This window comes from Rhodnius prolixus, unplaced genomic scaffold, assembly GCF_049639745.1.
Source record: "Rhodnius prolixus isolate KJV_2025 unplaced genomic scaffold, Rpr scaffold_11, whole genome shotgun sequence".
In the NCBI taxonomy this organism is placed as follows: Eukaryota; Metazoa; Arthropoda; class Insecta; order Hemiptera; family Reduviidae; genus Rhodnius; species Rhodnius prolixus.
The window spans coordinates 3,712,006-3,732,865 of record NW_027411625.1 but is presented as its reverse complement, the minus strand read 5'-3'; the positions used below and the strand labels follow the sequence as shown (position 1 = coordinate 3,732,865).

General features: G+C 33.4%; 1 protein-coding gene across 2 annotated transcripts in view; it reads left to right on the top strand.

Moving 5' to 3' along the window:
* Nucleotides 1–687: 687 nt before the first annotated feature.
* Nucleotides 688–20,860, top strand: part of LOC141459442 (cyclin-dependent kinase 17-like) — a 31,362-nt gene continuing 11,189 nt past the window's right edge. The window contains exons 1-8 of one of the 2 annotated variants that reach the window (XM_074138543.1): nt 688–857; nt 6,479–6,603; nt 8,637–8,807; nt 10,933–11,083; nt 12,602–12,723; nt 14,519–14,629; nt 14,710–14,843; nt 15,183–15,420. In XM_074138543.1, the coding sequence (XP_073994644.1) occupies nt 728–857; nt 6,479–6,603; nt 8,637–8,807; nt 10,933–11,083; nt 12,602–12,723; nt 14,519–14,629; nt 14,710–14,843; nt 15,183–15,420 (1,182 nt within the window). In that variant the 5' untranslated portion in view covers nt 688–727. Of the gene's footprint in view, nt 858–3,555; nt 4,007–6,478; nt 6,604–8,636; nt 8,808–10,932; nt 11,084–12,601; nt 12,724–14,518; nt 14,630–14,709; nt 14,844–15,182; nt 15,421–20,860 lie in introns of those variants that run through there. The other variant, XM_074138542.1, reaches the window with a different exon arrangement.

Genomic DNA, 20,860 nt, shown 5'->3' with positions numbered 1-20,860 from the left:
CAATAGAAGGAAGTAAGAAAATTCTCATAAAATAAAAGAAGAGATAAAGGTTAGATACTACTGATTTGTCAGCAACTGCACGAATGCTTGTGGGATGGATTTGATTCAAAAACATTTTCTATGAAGCCTTATAGACGTCATATGATGGTCATCTTTAACCTCATATTTTTTTATGAGAAAGATTTTTAAAATTAATATCGGAAGAACACTCATCAAGGACATCTTTTCTTTCGAGTTCACGTAAAGCACGTATACACTTTTTATTCCTGTAGTAACATAAAGTTACTAATTTTTCCACGACCCATAATAATGTTTTACTAGAAAAGCTTAAAATTTAACTGACTATTTATAGGAGACTGTATTATAGAGAGACTTCAGGGTCTAAGGCAAACATCAGAATATGTGGATGGAGTTAAATGTCCAAGAAAATTTTGTAGTAGAAAACGTTATTTATAAATTCTATTAAAGTCCGTTATATGCGAAAATTGCTCGTATCTCACTTGCTAGTTAAAGTCATTACCTTGTATTAATGAGTATTAATTCAATAATTAAGATTTTATAATGCCTTGTTTAAATTAAGAGATAATAGAATGTATGACAGATAAAAAAAGGTATATTTTTTCTCTTCTATTTCTTTTCTTTTGTTTTATCAAATATACGTATGAGTGGTTGCAAAATGATATGAGTAACTTTATAAATAAAATTCAATTCTAGGACCCAGTGTAAAATGAGTTTAAAGAAGATTCAAAGGCGACTCTCCCATACGTTTCGTGTAACTTCTCAGGAAAATTTGTGTGCGTTAACAAAACAATTACCAAATGTTGGTAGAGTTTGTACAGAAGATAAAAAGATTAATTGTGAGTATTAAATTTATTTACAGTTAATATTAATTGTCAATTTTTTTTTTTACTATTTTGCATGATAGCATAAGCCTAGTTACTTTATCTGAGCGAGCTGAAAGGCGTGGTTGCTCAAATGGTAAAATTTATTTGACCAGCACCTCTAAGACTTGGCGGATTTTCCAAAAATAAATTTTGGAATTTCATGGTAGAAATACAAGAGAGCCAAAAGAAATAAAACCTTTAAATTAAATAATTATCTAACACAAATATATTATTTTGATTTAATAAATACATCTTTTTTTCTTGTCAAAAAAACGTTTACAAGGGCAACGGTTATAAAAGTTATTTATAAGTGAATGGAAAAATTCGTAATTGAATAAATTGTCCGGTAAAGTTTCGTTTTCTTAAGCCGTTTACTTTGTTTTTTATTCTTTTAATTTAAGGGCGTAACCATCTGAGATCAAGTGAGCTGTTAGAGGCTCCTAAAAGTAAAAGACAATACATTAGAGGCACTAATGACCTCAGCTGTCGATGCGCCAAAAAATTAAATATACTAAAGTAAAATACAAAATTAAAATTAAATAAAATTAACCAGTTAGCTTAAACCCGGAATCTCCACAATGGAGTCAATTGCTCTAACCATTCGATCGTCGGTAATAAAATCACAGAAAAAAATTAAAATTTCGGCCATGTAAGAAATGATGAAGTAAAAAACACTCACGAATTTTTCTTACCACGATAACAAAAATAAAAGTTATTCTCAGAATTAGCAAAAAAAAATCGCCAAAAACAAACCGTCACTACATCATTTTATCCAATAAAGTGGTATTTTTGCTAAACCGATTTTCTTCTGTTTGGAATTTAATTTAAATGAATTATAGTTATGCCTATTTTTCAGGCGAGCTTTACGTCCAACTACCAAATTAGGTGTCATGATCGGAGGCGACTAGCAAACATACTTTAAACATGAGATAAGGGCGCCAAGGTAGCCGAGCGGTTAAAGGCGAGACCTGCGAAGCTAATATGTATTGTGGTACTGGGTTCGATTCCTGGTCTGAGGCCTTGAATTTTATTTAATGGTTAATAAAAGAAATTTACAGTAAAGTATGTTTGCTAGTCGCCTCCGTCCACGATACCTAAGTGGTAGTTGGACGTTAAGCCCCGCCTGAAAAAATTGGTGATTACTTTACTACATGCGGTAAAATCCAAGGCCTAGACCGGAAATAAACCCAGTACCACAATACATGCTGTATTAGCTTTGCAGGCCTAACTTAAATGAATTATCTCCCTATTAATTATTCATAGAAAATAGTCCCTATTAATTTTTTAAAGAAAGACGCAGAACCTTTCTTCCATTCTCTGAAATGTTTACCTAACTTCTTTTCTGGATTCTTCTTGAAATACTAGAGAGCTGCATGATTTAAAAAAATTTAAAATTTGAAACATTCACTAATTTTTCCGAATCGGATTCTCATGGCCTTAATGGCAATTTACTGCATATTTTAAGCCAGCTAGGAATTTCAGCGACATATTTGATTCAAAATAATAATACATTGGTGTAAAAGAGTGAAATTCACGTTACTAGCTAGAATAGACATCGCACTTATCATTGAGACTCATTTTACTAGTAGATCTATTCTTTACATAATCGACTACACTATCCACAAAACTGATCACTCGGACGATATTGCCTGTGGGGGCACTGCAAACGCTTCATCGAATCGCTAATGTTCTTTACTTTGTTTCTAACTCTACTTTGCACCGAGATCTCCTTGTTTCCTATGTTTATGAAGCTAAGACTAATTTCTAATAAGAAAAGGGTAGAAAGAATAGGCTATCTGGCTTATAGATACAACTAAGAAGAAGGTGAGAAATTATAGCTAGGATGTTGTCACCTCTAGAATATTCCCGATCCAAAAAAAAAAAATAAGTAATTGCAATTACGTTCTATTTAGGATTAGAAAAGGGCAGAGTAGCCCTAAGTTTAAGATGTTCGGATCGAATATACTGTGCAGGGAATGGTGTAGCAAGCTGGAAAGACAAATATTTTTAAAAAATGCATTTTTATATTCACGATAAGTTTTAAAAACGATATTGCTACGTTCATGGGGTAAGAAGAGTAGTGGAGGCATTATGGGCTAAATTAATTAGAAGAAAAATCCAAACTGTTGAATTAGTACGTTTTCTTAAAACCAATTTTCAAATTTCAAGGAACATCAAAATAATATTTTTGGTGAAAACTCGCCGCTAAACTAACTCCGAGAAACCTCGCGAAGGATTTGGGGTGATCTTTTACAATAGTTTTTAAATTGGTTTTGAAGGGCCTCTAGAAACACAAAATTAAAGAACAAATTAGTAATAGCTATACCTCAGGAAAAAAAAATATATGAAAAAAAAAACAAGTCAATTAGAGTAAAACTAATATCCCCAACAACCCTTATATAACTGCCCTACTGGACAGTTTTAATAACTAAATTGTTTGTTTTATGGAGCCCCCTCAATTTAAAGATATGGCTTTTAGATGTTTCCTTTAAATAGTCTGTGAATTTTTCGTCAAATGGACCCTATCATTTCATTTAATTATTTTTTAAGGAAATATTTTGATTGAATTACAATAATTTTAAGAGTACATTTACCCTGACTAAGAAACATATTTTGAGTTTCGAAATGGTGTGTCTGAATGGTTGTTTGCCTTGTTAGAGAGTCAGCTGTCATAGATGTTGCTTCCCCTCACTAGTTTTTACGTTGACTGTAGGTTATCTATTTTTTTTTTGAAGTGCATTCTTTCTTTTTTTACATTTTTTTTTTTACATTATTTAAAATTCCCCCGGAGTAATTAATTAAAATAATGCATTTACGATCAGATCTAATTCACCTACATTGGTTATGAAGTGGTGTGTGAAAATTTTATACGACCAATAATTTTCATAATGGACAGAATGTGACTTCTGTTAGATTTGTTGATATAACTTATCTTCAACTTATTTTTTGTTTCCTGAAGTGTTATTTTTTGTCCGTTGCAATGGATATGAAGACTCTTCACAAAAGTTCAACATTTAACAGCTTCACAACTGGTGGAACACATAAAATCGGTGCTTGGTTCGCATTTTTAAACGTAAGAACCAAGAAAGCATCACTTAAATCATCGAAGAGTATAACATTAGGTATGTAAATGACCCAAAAAGAAAGTGTGGAAGTTAAGTTTTGATCTTTATGGTGTTTTTAATTCTAAGGTATTCTTATTTACGCCAAAAAGCGTGATACTCTATGAATTTGAGCTATTCTATCATCAACCCACCTTGAAAAGAGGTTTTTGGAAATGAGCGTGTAGGGGGGTCCATGTTTTCTAATATTTTGCGAACTCTTACGTTCTGTAATGTCGGACGGTAGCAACTTTCCATTGTTGCTCTGCCTAAATTAGCTACTCATATCGTGCACTTCGATGCTAAATACAAAGATCAGCCAACATATTGGCCTGTCTTTACAAGCTCAAACCACAGTATCGTTCAACTTTCAGCCGACAAAACTGCATATTATATACATAAAAAAAGAAACCTTCACATTATTTTGCTTGAATTTTGGGATGAATACGTAATCTTGAAATGTTTATTGTGTTGGCGAGTATGCTCTGCGGCCTTTTGCTACTACCTAGTTCGCTAGAGTGATGCACAATTCTTTGTACTCGCCTTGAAAACTTCTAAGTTGTGATAATAGCCAAATATATAGGTTGATTGTACATTTTTAAAGGGATTAAGTGCTAAGCCAAATCCACTACGACCTAAAAGATCTATTCTGAATGCGCTAAGAGTTTATAACAGATAGTAGACGTCTGTAAAGCGAACTTTAACTTTCTCTCCTCGTTATCTCTCTCTTTTGTGAGTGGGCGTGTAATGGTGAGATAGTTTGCCAGTGGGTTCGCCTAAACGTTGCAGCTGCACACATTTCCTCAGCAGACCCTAGTAGTTATTTGAGTTGTGAGTGTCATTTGTAAGTCTATTGGGCTAACCCTCAGCGAGGCCAGATTCGTATGGTTTCATAAACGACTGTTCACTTCTTTGTGTTTAAAGCCGAACGACCCAACATTTTCACTGAAGTGTAACACACCTTGGGATTCACCTCTAAGAAAACAAGGGAAAGGTAGAAGTACAAAAGAAACTAACCACTAAAAAATAAGACCTAACATTTATATATAACTAGCAGATCTAGACCTAGATCTACTCATATATAACTAGACGCAGCGATCTAGTCCTAACAAAAAACAAAAAATAACTGTTCAAATTATATTTTTAAAAAAAGGTAACTCCTGTAGATCAATTGAGAACGGAGTGTAGATGTAGGTTTGAACGTTGGGTGGATCCAGTAACCTACATAGGCAATGCAACCAAAAGAGGCTTATTATTCTGCCCCTTTCTAGGTCTAATCAGAGAAATCCTTTCTTTGCACAAGATTCAGCATTCTCTATCCAATCTGATCATGGTATTTACTGCTCTGTACTCCAGCCTTTATCAGTATTGTGGCATTCATTTTTATGATTACAAGCCTTTATAAAAGTCCAGCGGATCATCCTCTAGAGGCATTAGGTTTCGTTTCTCTGTTCTCTAATTTTTAATCTCACTATTGATCAGAGTGAGAGGGTTCGAAGACCACCGAAGAAGTTACCCACTTTGGCCCAAACATCGGTAGCAGGTAGCCCAGACTAGAAAGAAGCTCATCTAGTCTCTGGGTAGCTCTCCGTGACACCACTACAATCACAGAAATGAAGAAGACAATTTAGGAATGTTTAGCAAATTTTTTGCGCCTCCTGTTTCCACTAGAACATTCTATAGTTTAGGTAGAATCAATCCATCACCTGAAACGTATGTCAAATTCTAACCCAAAGGTATTCGGGCTGCGAGCTGGCATCTATAAAACATGAAAACAGTTGCTGGAAGGTATCGCTCATCTCAGTAGTCGAGCATTGTCCTGAATATAATTCTCACCAATATTTGGGGTGAATATGATTGAATATAGGTCTTGTACAAAGCTGCGTTTAGCGATGCAAAATTAAAAATATGAAGCTCTGACTTTACCAAGAAATAACTCCGTAGCAGCACTGATCTAACTTCGCTTTATTAGATAACTGGCGTGACTTATGCTACCTACCTACCTGAAGGTTCAGCAAGAGCGATATTCCTCCAACTTATCTGTGGTGATGACCTGCACAAAGGCTGGTCTCTTTGAAGACCCGCTTGGAGTACCTTCCGAGAGCCAGGTGCAATGAGACAGTAGCAATACAGCCTTATGGGTCACGATGTCCATGGGCTATATGACTCAGTCTTTTTTTGCATTAGGGCTCAAGATAGCTGTTATCGCTTCTTTCTGTCCTCTTACTAGAAACAAATATTAATGTTAATGAAGACTTAATTTAGAGTTAATGAAGACTTAATTTAGAGTTAATGAAGACTTAATTTAGAGTTAATGAATACTTAATTTAGAGTTAATGAATACTTAATTTAATGTTAATGAAGAAAAAGTAAGAAGGGAAAAAGAGTAGTGGGATCTTACCGACAAATAACATCTTAACCCTGGACAGCTCATAATTAATTGATAATATTTGGAGTACAGATGAATTTTTTTAAAGACTATTTGCTTTTAAGGTTCAGTACCTGAAAACCCCAGGATTGAGACTGAAGGCGAGGTAGAAGACCATGGGGAGGAGTCACTACCGGTAGTCCAACTAAGACAAAGACCGCGTGGAAGGAAAGAAAGTTCTTTGCTACAAGTGAGTGCTTTTAACTACTCTCAATTTTATAATGATTATATTATGAATTTTCTAGAATTCTTCCTTGAGAATGCCATAGATACAGCTAAAAAGGTTTAATCAAGGATTACTTTTGTTATATGGTGTGGTTATCTAGTTGAGGTTTCATATTTAAATGCCGCATTTGGTTGCCTACTGCCGTATTTGCTCAATTAACTATCATAACATCATTTTTTTCATCGACTCTGGTGGGATTCTGGATCAAAAGATAGAAAAAAAAGATGTATCGCGTGATGGAATCTCAGAATGCAAAAATATTTTCAACAGTTCACACTAATTTCTCTCTAGACTTCTTGATAAAAGCAATTTATGGATCTCTTATTAAATCACTAATCAGTCCCATCTGCTCCAAAACAGCGTCACGCACTACCAAAATTATATTCGCCATTATTTATTTTATTCTGTATATAAGTTTATAAACCATTACAAAAGAGTCCACTGCATGCATAAATGGAAATGTATAATAAACTTACAAAAGATAAATCTTATATTTTAGGTTACAGATTCTGCTCTTTTTACTAAAAAAAACAAATTTGACATTAATTTTCATCAACAAAATTTCATGCTGAAGATTTATAACTGAACAAGTTATATAATTCATTGTTATTTTGACAAGCTGTACAAATTTGTATATCCACCAAACCATACGTAACTATTGCAGTGATATTTAGTGATATTAAATATTACGCCTACGCGAACGTTGTTTAGAAACTAGAAGTCGAGAAAAAAGTACACCAACTGATGCAAATAAATGAAATAAATAAATAAGTTTTTAAATTTTATAGAATATTCTATGGAACAGACCTAAATTTAAGTGCATCAGCTATTAACAGGTTTCTTTGTAGGGCTTTTGTAGTAAAATTGATTGATTCAAATAAAAAAAAAATAAAAAAGGTCGTCCGGTAAATTTAGATTACATCAATGGCAAATGTCTTTTGCGTTCCATTTAAACTTATCTTCGTATATTAAAAAAAAAGGTTTATATTTAAAGTTCATTAATTTAATTTTGTTAATGAGACGTATCTTGTTGATTGGAACATTCTATGCCCGGCACTGTTTTCAAGCAAAAATATGTATATTCACTTAAAAAATGGTAATTCGGTGAATTTTTTGTTCTCTCCCAGTCTTCAATACTTAAATTATATTCAAACATGTTTAACATACTGTATTGGGATCCCGGTTCGATCATAACCATTCGTGATCAGCAAACACAAACCACTTTTCTTTTCAATTGAGAGGTCCAATTTCAAGTTTCATTTGAAGTGAATATTTAAAAAAAATCTGGGTACTAGCTGGGCAATGAAATACATATTTAAAATATTTGGTGAGTACGATTTCTAATTGCCCTAAATAACGGAGTGACCACAATTCGAGAACAGATCGTATTAAATTCTCAGATAATTTATCTTTCGTTACCCAACTGGATTATTTAGATTTGGACAATATTCCAATAACTTTAATTGCCACAACGGAAACACAATCAATCGCTAAAACACTCATTGAGTGTTTCAGCAAGAAGCATCAATGAGATATCGCCGTTAACAAGGCAAGATCCCTTTATGTGTCGTTAAGACTGATTGTTGTTGAAAGTATTAGACATGTAGGATAGCCCACAGGAAACTGGGCTTCAATTTTCAGTACTGTAGTAGATGGTCAGATGTCGAGAGAAGTGCTTATCAACAACATTTTAGACTGAGCAGCCTAAAAAAATAGTGCGAGAAGCTTGCAGTTGAAATTCCGCCGTAAAAAGATTGAAGATTTGCTAAGAAGACCAAGCGTGCATTAAGACTAGATAGAACATGTTAATATACTTTTATTTGAATAATTATTCTCTACGGATTATTTCTGCTAGTTGACAAAAAATTTAATTTCCTTTTCAACTAGTGATGTTTCATTTCTTATTATTTTTAATTGGAAACTAAATTTATGACAAAACAAGATATTTTTATTCTTTATTTCTCGCATTGTCACTGATGTTTTGTTTTCCTCCCTAGCATGATATGAGTAAGAGAAGATCTTTGCCTGCCGATCTTCACCTTCCACAAGGCTACGTCAAGTTTAGTGAAGAACAAAAACCACTGACCCGTGCATCAAGAAGACAGTCAATGTCGGAAATAGGATTTGGCCGAATGGAAACTTACACTAAACTCGATAAATTAGGACAAGTAAGTAATATGAACTGCTTAACAGGAATTAGTGCGATACCTCAAAATACACTCGGATACAAAAAAAAACGTAGAAAAGCGGAACACTCTTATTTGAAACATCTGCATTTATGACCTGCCCCGGAAAGAGACTTTAAGAGAATAATGCTAGGGAAAATCGCTCTCCTGGCATGCAAATGTTTCGCTTTTATCTCGTACATAAAGGCTGGATCAGTACTCATCTGAGAAAAAGTGCACTTCTTTCATGTTATCTCTATTCCACTGACCAAACTCAAGATGTACTGTTCGATGTTGGTTAGTCTAATTGCCAGGTCTTCAATGAGCTCAACAGAGCTTACTACTGCTCCAAAACTCTCTCGAATCGTCCCTACCACCATGAAACTTCCTTGAACTTCTTCGTCATGGTTTTTCTGCGCCTTATCCGGGCACTTTGCTGTTACTTCCAGTATTTCTGAAGGTTCCTTTGCATTATCCTTAGAACCGTTTACAAAAGCGTAATATACAAGTTCTCCCTTCTTCCAATAAATAGTACTTACTTAGTCCCCGTTTTTATCTACCTTGCGGTGTAGAGATCTAATAAATACGAGGGGGTACCCAAAAAAAACCGGAATTATTTTTTAAAAGCTATTTATTTACACATTTTTTACAGAACAACCTTATCCCCTTCAAAATACTCTCCATTACAACTAATACATTTGTCCCACCGGTGCTTCCACTGTTCGAAACATTTTTTGTAATCATCTTTAGAAATGGCTGACAGCTCCTTCTTCGTTTTTTTCTTGACCTCTTCAATGTTGTCAAATCGGTGACCTTTCATGCCCTTTTTCATGCGTGGAAATAAGAAAAAGTCGCACGGAGCCAGGTCAGGCGAGTAAGGTGCGTGGGGCAGCGGAACCATGCCATTTTTAGCCAAAAACTGTGTAACAGAGATGGCTGTGTGTGCAGGTGCATTGTCGTGGTGGAAGAACCAGTCTCCTGTTTGCCACAAATCGGGTCTTTTTTGGCGAACACTATTGCGCAATCTTTTCAAAACTTCCAAATACAAGGTTTGATTGACGGTCTGACCTGAGGGGACGAACTCTGAATGGACTACGCCTTTGGCATCAAAAAAGCAAATCAGCATTGTTTTGATGTTTGACTTGACTTGACGACATTTTTTTGGTCGGGGTGAAGATGACGTCTTCCATTGGCTCGACTGTTGCTTTGTTTCTGGGTCATAACCATAGCACCATGACTCATCACCAGTAATGACCTTTGACAGAAAGTCTGGATCAGTTTCAAGCTGTTGTTTCAAAGCACAACATGTTTCAACTCGATGTTCTTTTGGATTGTCAGTCAGAACTCGAGGAACAAACTTGGCAGCAACCCTTTTCATCCCCAAATCTTCCGTTAAAATTCGCTGAACCGAGCTCCAAGATAACCCACTACTCTCTGACAGTTGATCAATTGTCTGTCGACGGTCTGTGAACACCAGCTCTCGAATTTTTTCAACATTTTCGTCGATTCGGGCAGTTGATGGACGTCCAGAACGAGGTTTGTCATCAATCGACATGTCGCCATTTTTAAACCGAGTAAACCACTCGTATACTTGAGTTTTTCCCATAGCGTCATCTTTGTAAGCTGTTTTCAACATTAAAACACTTTCAGCAGCATTTTTGCCGAGTAGAAAACAAAATTTCAGAGCTGCACGTTGTTCACTAAAACTTGCCATCATAAAAAACGAAAAAAGAACAAAACAGCGCTGGTAAAAACAATCACTGCAGATGAACAGAACAAGCCAGGCAGACAACACAGGCAGGACTGAACTGGCAAGGAATTGCGCTATACACGTCTAGCGGCAGAAATGTGTACTACATAAGCTCCATGCGCGGCAACGCAATTCCGGTTATTTTTGGGTACCCCCTCGTAGTACCACCGCTTAATCACACAAAGTGTTTATATGTCCAGAGATAATAGTTCTCTATGTCAGATAAACCTCTTTTTTTTTATTTTCAAGAAAGTTGGACATTTAGAAGAGTAGTAATTGTAGTTAGAGAAAGTTAAGTGAATATTCCAGGACAGAATTTTTGTACTGTTAGTCAAGAATTACACAGACAGAAAATTAAGCACTTATATTTTATTTTAGGGTACTTACGCAACAGTTTTTAAAGGAAAAAGTCGCTTAACAGACAACCTTGTTGCTCTGAAGGAAATTCGCCTGGAACATGAAGAAGGTGCACCATGTACAGCCATTAGGGAAGTTTCTTTACTTAAAGAACTGAGACACGCAAATATTGGTAAGTCTTTGAACTTTTCTTTGAAATAGAATGTAATAAGTTCCCAGAATGTGACAATGCTGCTAAAAAGTATTTTACAATAAACTTTGTACAATTACACTTTACTGCTTACAAAGGAAGCACCACCTCAAATTGATGGAGCTGATAAATGTCCTGACGTTCAATGGCGTGAGGCCGATATTTTCGCATTTCTCAACCATCGTTTGGATCAACCAATCTGTAAGGGACTGCAATGTTTTATCATTGCCTAGCGCTTTTCTTATTCAAAGATCTCTATGCTTGGTCTGTATGGTTCCTGCTTTGTCAGTGATTGTTCTCGTCTGCCTATTCATCAATTTTAGATCGTTCGTTTCGAAGCACTTGCATTTGTAACAAGTCATATCTTCTTTTATAAGCCCTTACTTTTTTTTTTTTGCTAGCGCCTATTAAACAATTATCGCGCGTTAGTATGTTTCTTAATATATTGTAGCTCTGCCTCAATGACAAGCATCCACAACTGAATGAATATATGGATTCAGCTGTTTGTTTGCTATACTATTGGTACAATAACTGTTATCAGTGTCTTGACCCAAGATGTGGCGCTTTCGGCACATGCATTGATTACTTGGTCCTGGATGGCGAACAGAAAACCTTTGTTTTGTGTAGAGGCTGGCTTTCGTAGTGGTTCTGTAGAACTCATTCTTTTGGCCGATTGGTTCTGAAGAAAGTGGCGCACCTAACAATCTTCAATGAAGCTTCTTTGGTCTCCAGTCCAAGCCACTATATGTTCTTGTGCGGCGACGCACTGTATCTCAATATTTTGTTTTAATTTAAGGCTCGTTAGCATCTGTAGTCATTGGTGGCCGGAGCTTTTTATGTTTTCTTCTCAATAATTATTATGTTGCTTAATATTGCAACTTGTAATAGTAAAATTCTTTAAACAATAAATCGAATTGTACATATTGAATAAACTACCTGAATCGACAAGACTTTTGTGAAGTAATTAAGCATTAGATAAAATGTCACGCTTGCACATTCTGCCGGTAACACATGCACCACCATATATACAATATATATATATAAGCCCCGCTTGAAAAAATTGGCGATTACTCTACTTATTTATTTTTTATTTCAAGTCTTCATACAATATACAATGTAAACTAAAACAAATTATCTTAATAACTAAAAAAATCAGAAGACACAACTGCTTGCAAGCGTCGCCGGAGTGGGGACCACTGCTACTTTCAAATAATTACAAATTAAATTTAATCTTTAAATCCCTTAAAGCAAACGAACCAACTTAAATAATAATAATTATACATAATTACTCTACTTATTGTATAATCGTATATACTGCTACTATAACTGAATGGGCGCGGATCTCCGAGCTTAGTTGTATTATGGTACTAGGTTCGAATTGCGGCCTGGCCTTGAATTTCGTGGTAATATGAGAAAATATATTGACTTAGTCAATTACCCCTTCTTCGAAACCTGATCGGTACTTTTTATTACTTTTGCTTATGTATGCATTTTTTTTAGTTACCCTTCATGATATTGTGCATACAGAGAAGTCGTTGACGCTTGTATTTGAGTATCTCGAAAAAGATCTTAAACAGTACATGGACGACCACGGGAATATGCTCAGCATGAATAATGTTAAGGTAAGTGTCATCTTACATAAATCAGTTACAGAACATTCTTTATAATTTATTGTTATTTTAAAAGAAAGTATTGAATTCGTACAGATGTTGGAATTTAGGTTTTCTTTGGAAATACGCGTTTAGAGGTACTCTGAATAAAAGTTTTTTTTTAAGAAAAAAAAAAAAAAAGGTGTATAAACATAAATCTAGGCGAGGAATCTAATCATAAAGTACGCAAAAAGGCGCCATGGTAGCCGGGCGGTTAGCGGTGAAGTTCGCAAAGCTTATATTTACTGTAGTACTGGGTTTGATTCCTGGTAGAGGCCTTGGATTTTATTTAATAGTTAATATGAGATTTTTATAATCAATATGTTTGTTAGTCGCCTCCGACCACGATACCTATTTGGTAGTTGGACGTTAAGTAACAGAGTTAATAATTATTTAAGAGGAAGCTTTACTTACGTGGGAACTCTTTTCCTATAGAGCAAGTGTCGAGACCCCTAATAATCATATTTTACATAAAATAAGACAGCAGGACGGCACATTAATGTTACCCCTAACCCCTTCATCCTTATTAGTAATAATTGTTTAAGAAGAAAGGAAGGCATTAACTGTGTGGTTAGCGAATACTGGATTTCAACGCTGAGATCACGGTTTCGATCCAGCTGCTGGCTCTTAGATTTTCTCTTCCTAAGAGCCTCTTACAGTCTATATACACTCATCAGATAATATTAGTATAAATTAAAAGAGAACATATTTGTCGTGCAATTTTTGTCCTACTCAACAGTATATATATTATTAATTGTTTTTTTCACTTTTCTGAGTTTTTATGTGAACGGCTTCTCTGATTTTTTTCTAATCTTCAAGCACTTTTTTGAATCTTCACCGAAGAATTTTTAATGCATTAGTTTAATGGAATTTCTATTATTATTGTTGCTTTCCTTTTCCTGTAGCCAAGAAGTCCACCACTTTTATTTGATATTTCGATCAGAAAAGATTATTTGTTAACATGTTTCCATATAGAGTGTTCCTTCTGTGATATTGTAAGGAGGGGTAAAAACAAAAAAGGAGCCAAATTTAATGTCTAACGTTTTATCATGTAAACGTATTATTAAGAGGAACGGAAATCCGAAACGTTAAAAAAAATGAAATAAATCAGCTTTAGAGACTGATTTTTAATCCAACTTAACTACTACATTTACAATAAAAATGGAGTAAACTCAGAAATTTAGTGCTTATATTGTTAAGTATGTTTACTTCTAGATTTAATCTATTTTCTTTTCTTTTCTTTTTTCCTATGCCAATAATTGTTTTTTGGATTACTGTAAAAATATTGCAGTGAGTTACAATTTATTTATTTACTTTTACAACGCTCCATTCTTTCGCAACCAGCACAAGTAAAGTAGTGAGTTACTGGTGTTTGCAGCCGCTGGTTTTCTATGCCTTTCAGAACTCGGCATTAACCAAGGGCTCATTTGCAATTCTAATACTATCCCATCAGTTCAATCCGTTGCTGTTCGGGGTGGTTAGAATTTATCGAAAGTTGAAATCAAGACAATATTGTTAACAATGTTAAAAATTTAAAAGTGTTTAGGTAATAAGTCGGAGCGCTCCCAAAAGGGGGAATATGTTTCCCTCAACAATTTCGTGAGTAAGAGAAAGTCGTATTAGTGTCTTGCCAGATTTTTTAAGTAAGTTTTTTGTAGTAAATTGTTGCGAAATCGATATTTTAAATAATTTTTACTTGTTTCGATGCTAAGCCTGTTTTATGAAATGTACTTATTAAGTTCTTATTTTTTTTTTTTTTTTATTTCAGCTTTTTCTATTTCAATTACTGCGTGGTTTGTCCTACTGTCACAGGCGAAGAATATTGCATAGAGACTTAAAACCTCAAAATCTATTGATTAATGAAAGAGGTGAACTAAAGGTAGTGCTGTTTTTTTGTTTAAAAATATACAATTTCAAATTATGTCAATTTATTTAAAGACTTGTTTTTTTTCTTTCTAGCTTGCGGATTTCGGCTTAGCTCGTGCTAAGTCGGTACCAACCAAGACTTATTCGAACGAAGTTGTAACCCTGTGGTACAGACCTCCAGATGTGTTAATGGGGTCCACTGAGTACTCCACTCAAATTGATATGTGGTATTTTTTTTTATGAATTTAACTTTCCTGTTTAATTTGATTTATTATTTATTGGCCATTCACACTTTCTTCTATTGATAAGAAGTATTGCGTTCGTGTAAAATTTTAGTTATTGTGTTATCAATGGTTATATTTGCTTTGGGGGCAACAGTTTTTAAGAAAATCTTCTATTCTAATAAATTCTTCTAATTATAAAGTTTTCATTAATATATATAAGCATTCTTTTACAAGACTTTTATTCTTCAAATTAGAACTTTTAAAAAGACGTGTGAGTATTTCACGCTAGGGTTTTTTAGTCTTTGTTAGTAAACAAACGATTTAATATTTATTTTTTATTAGGGGTGTAGGATGTATATTTTTTGAAATGGCCAGCGGACGTCCACTTTTTCCTGGTTCTACTGTTGAAGAGGAGCTGTCCTTGATAACTCGACTTCTAGGACCACTAGAAGGGCAAGCGGATCAAGGTGGCGGTGACGAAAGAAAAAGTAATTTCAAGCTTGCCGTAATAGAGGCTCTTCTGACTAGGGCGCCGCGACTTCACCACGATGGAGTTACATTGCTAGCTTCGTTTTTACCGGTGAGATAATTTCTTGATCTTATCTCTGATTGTGGAAGATCTATATATTTATATATATATAAAGGTTTCACGAGTATTTTTGCATGAATTTAATTATTTATTCGTCAAGTTTATGTAATAATGATGGGCCGAATATAAAAAAAAATTAAAAAATAGCTATTTAAACTACACTTGTTTTAAGGATCGACAAGCACAGTATTATCTACAGAGTGGTTCTTAACCTTTTCATAGACGCGGAACACAATTATATGTATACATTTTTTCTCGCGGAACACTAACATTAAATAATTTGAAATTCGGTATTTAGCAAGAACTTAAAATTAAATTCAAATTAAAAAAAAGGAACAATTTTTTGTTTTCGTATCTTTTCTAAGTTTCTAAATTTCAATACATTTAAAATTGAAATTTCGCGGAACACAAGGACCATATTCGCGGAACAACGGTTAAGAACCACTGCTTTATATCTTCTAAAATTGTAGATCTGTGCACAAAATAACTATAGTTTATAATTGAGAAAAACAAAGTGTACAAGAGAACAAAATTTCATACGAATACGTGGTTCACAGTGGGAGATATAGAACGGCCATAATTTTACAGAATTTCATGACCCAAAAAATTATCAACCCTTTATATCTTCTACCATTTTAGGTCTGTGCACAAAATAACTATAGTTTATAATTGAGAAAAACAAAGAGTACAAGAGAACAAAATTCCATACCAATACGTGGTTCACAGTGGGAAATATAGAACGGCCATAATTTTACAGAATTTCATGACCCAAAAAATTTTCAACTCTTTATATCTTCTACCTTTTTAGATCTGTGCACAAAATAACTATATTTTATAATTGAGAAAAACAAAGTGTATAAGAGAACAAAATTCCATACCAATACGTGGTTCACAGTGGGAGATATAGAACGGCCACAATTTTACAGAATTTCATGACCCAAAAAATTTTCAACCCTTTATATCTTTTACCTTTTTAGATCTGTGCACAAAATAACTACAGTTTATAATTGAGAAAAACAAAGTGTAAAAGAGAAAAAAATTCCATACCAATACGTGGTTCACAGTGGGAAATATAGAACGGCCATAATTTTACAGAATATCATGACCCAAAAAATTTTCAACCCTTTAAATCTTCTACCTTTTTAGATCTGTGCACAAAATAACTATAGTTTATAATTGAGAAAAACAAAGTGTATAAGAGAAAAAAAATCCATACCAATACGTGGTTCACAGTGGGAGATATAGAACGGCCATAATTTTACAGAATTTCATGACCCAAAAAATTTTCAACCCTTTATATCTTCTACCTTTTTAGATCTGTGCACAAAATAACTATATTTTATAATTGAGAAAAACAAAGTGTATAAGAGAACAAAATTCCATACCAATACGTGGTTCACAGTGGGAGATATAGAACGGCCACAATTTTACAGAATTTCATGACCCAAAAAATTTTCAACCCTTTATATCTTCTACCTTTTTAGGTCTGTGCACAAAATAACTATAGTTTATAATTGAGAAAAACAAAGTGTATAAGAGAACAAAATTCCATAACAGTACGTGGTTTATAGTGGGAGATATAGAACGGCCATAATTTTACAGACTTTCATGACCCAAAAAATTTTCATCCCTTTATATCTTTTACCTTTTTAGATCTTTGCACAAATAACAATAGTTTATAATTGAGAAAAACAAAGTGAATAAGAGAACAAAATTCCATACCAATACGTGGTTCATAGTGGGAGATATAGAACGGCCATAATTTTACAGACTTTCATGACCCAAAAAATTTTCAACCCCTTACATCTTCTACCTTTTTAGGTCTGTGCACAAAATACCTATAGTTTATAATTGACAAAAACAAAGTGTATAAGAGAACAAAATTCCATACCAATACGTGGTTCATAGTGGGAGATATAGAACGGCCATAATTTTACAGACTTTCATGACCCAAAAAATTTTCAACCCTTTATATCTTTTACCTTTTTAGATCTTTGCACAAAATAACAATAGTTTATAATTGAGAAAAACAAAGTGTATACGAGAACAAAATTCCATACCAATTCGTGGTTCACAGTGGGAGATATAAAACGGCCATAATTTTACAGAATTTCATGACCCAAAAAATTTTCAACCCTTTATGTCTTCTACCTTTTTAGGTCTGTGCACAAAATAACTATAGTTTATAATTGAGAAAAACAAAGTGTATAAGAGAACAAAATTCCATACCAGTACGTGGTTCATAGTGGGAGATATAGAACGGCCATAATTTTACAGACTTTCATGACCCAAAAAATTTTCAACCCTTTATATCTTTTACCTTTTTAGGTCTGTGCACAAAATAACTATATTTTATAATTGAGAAAAACAAAGTGTATAAGAGAAAAAAATTCCATACCAATACGTGGTTCACAGTGGGAGATATAGAACGGCCATAATTTTACAGAATTTCATGACGAAAAAAATTTTCAACCCTTTATATCTTCTACCTTTTTAGATCTGAGCACAAAATAACTATATTTTATAATTGAGAAAAACAAAGTGTATAAGAGAACAAAATTCCATACCAATACGTGGTTCACAGTGGGAGATATAGAACGGCCACAATTTTACAGAATTTCATGACCCAAAAAATTTTCAACCCTTTATATCTTCTACCTTTTTAGGTCTGTGCACAAAATAACTATAGTTTATAATTGAGAAAAACAAAGTGTATAAGAAAAAAAAATTCCATACCAATACGTGGTTCATAGTGGGAGATATAAAACGGCCATAATTTTACAGAATTTCATGACCCAAAAAATTTTCAACCCTTTATATCTTTTACCTTTTTAGATCTTTGCACAAAATAACAATAGTTTATAATTGAGAAAAACAAAGTGTATAAGAGAACAAAATTCCATACCAGTACGTGGTTCATAGTGGGAGATATAGAACGGCCATAATTTTACAGACTTTCATGACCCAAAAAATTTTCATCCCTTTATATCTTTTACCTTTTTAGATCTTTGCACAAAAAACAATAGTTTATAATTGAGAAAAACAAAGTGAATAAGAGAACAAAATTCCATACCAATACGTGGTTCATAGTGGGAGATATAAAACGGCCATAATATTACAGAATTTCATGACCCAAAAAATTTTCAACCCTTTATATCTTCTACCTTTTTAGATCTTTGCACAAAATAACAATAGTTTATAATTGAGAAAAACAAAGTGTATAAGAGAACAAAATTCCATACCAATACGTGGTTCACAGTGGGAGATATAAAACAGCCATAATTTTACAGAATTTCATGACCCAAAAAATTTTCAATCCTTTACAACTTCTACCTTTTTAGGTCTGTGCACAAAATAACTATAGTTTATAATTGAGAAAAACAAAGTGTATAAGAGAAAAAAATTCCATACCAATACGTGGTTCATAGTGGGAGATATAAAACGGCCATAATATTACAGAATTTCATGACCCAAAAAATTTTCAACCCTTTATATCTTCTACCTTTTTAGATCTTTGCACAAAATAACAATAGTTTATAATTGAGAAAAACAAAGTGTATAAGAGAACAAAATTCCATACCAATACGTGGTTCACAGTGGGAGATATAAAACAGCCATAATTTTACAGAATTTCATGACCCAAAAAATTTTCAACCCTTTATATCTTCTACCTTTTTAGGTCTGTGCACAAAATAACTATAGTTTATAATTGAGAAAAACAAAGTGTATAAGAGAACAAAATTCCATACCAATACGTGGTTCATAGTGGGAGATATAGAAGGCCATAATTTTACAGACTTTCATGACCCAAAAATTTTTCAACCCTTTATATCTTCTACCTTTTTAGGTCTGTGCATAAAATAACTATAGTTTATAATTGAGAAAAACAAAGTGTATAAGAGAACAAAATTCCATACCAATACGTGGTTCATAGTGGGAGACATAGAACGGCCATAATTTTACAGAGTTTCATGACCCAAAAAATTTTCTACCCTTTATATCTTTTACCTTTTTAGATCTTTGCACAAAATAACAATAGTTTATAATTGAGAAAAACAAAGTGTATAAGAGAACAAAATTCCATACCAATACGTGGTTCATAGTGGGAGATATAGAACGGCCATAATTTTACAGACTTTCATGACCCAAAAAATTTTCAACCCTTTATATCTTCTACCTTTTTAGGTCTGTGCACAAAATAACTATAGTTTATAATTGAGAAAAACAAAGTGGACAAAAGAACAAAATTCCATACCAATACGTGGTTCATAGTGGGAGATATAAAACGGCCATAATTTTACAGACTTTCATGACCCAAAAAATTTTCAACCCTTTATATCTTCTACCTTTTTAGGTCTGTGCACAAAATAACTATAGTTTATAATTGAGAAAAACAAAGTGTATAAGAGAAAAAAATTCCATACCAATACGTGGTTCATAGTGGGAGATATAGAACGGCCATAATTTTACAGACTTGCATGACCCAAAAAATTTTCAACCCTTTATATCTTCTACCTTTTTAGGTCTGTGCACAAAATAACTATAGTTTATAATTGAGAAAAACAAAGTGGACAAAATAACAAAATTCCATACCAATACGTGGTTCATAGTGGGAGATATAGAACGGCCATAATTTTACAGACTTTCATGACCCAAAAAATTTTCAACCCTTTATATCTTCTACCTTTTTAGGTCTGTGCACAAAATAACTATAGTTTATAATTGAGAAAAACAAAGTGTATAAGAGAAAAAACTTCCATACCAATACGTGGTTCATAGTGGGAGATATAAAACGGCCATAATATTACAGAATTTCATGACCCAAAAAATTTTCAACCCTTTATATCTTCTACCTTTTTAGGTCTGTACACAAAATAACTATAGTTTATAATTGAGAAAAACAAAGTGTATAAGAGAACAAAATTCCATATCAATATGTGGATCACAGTGGGAGATATAGAACGGCCATAATTTTACAGAATTTCATGACCCAAAAAATTTTCAACCCTTTATATCTTCTACATTTTTAGATCTGTGCACAAAATAACTATAGTTTATAATTGAGAAAAACAAAGTGTATAAGAGAAAAAAATTCCATACCAATACGTGGTTCATAGTGGGAGATATAAAACGGCCATAATATTACAGAATTTCATGACCCAAAAAATTTTCAACCCTTTATATCTTCTACCTTTTTAGATCTTTGCACAAAATAACAATAGTTTATAATTGAGAAAAACAAAGTGTATAAGAGAACAAAATTCCATACCAATACGTGGTTCACAGTGGGAGATATAAAACAGCCATAATTTTACAGAATTTCATGACCCAAAAAATTTTCAACCCTTTATATCTTCTACCTTTTTAGGTCTGTGCACAAAATAACTATAGTTTATAATTGACAAAAACAAAGTGTATAAGAGAACAAAAT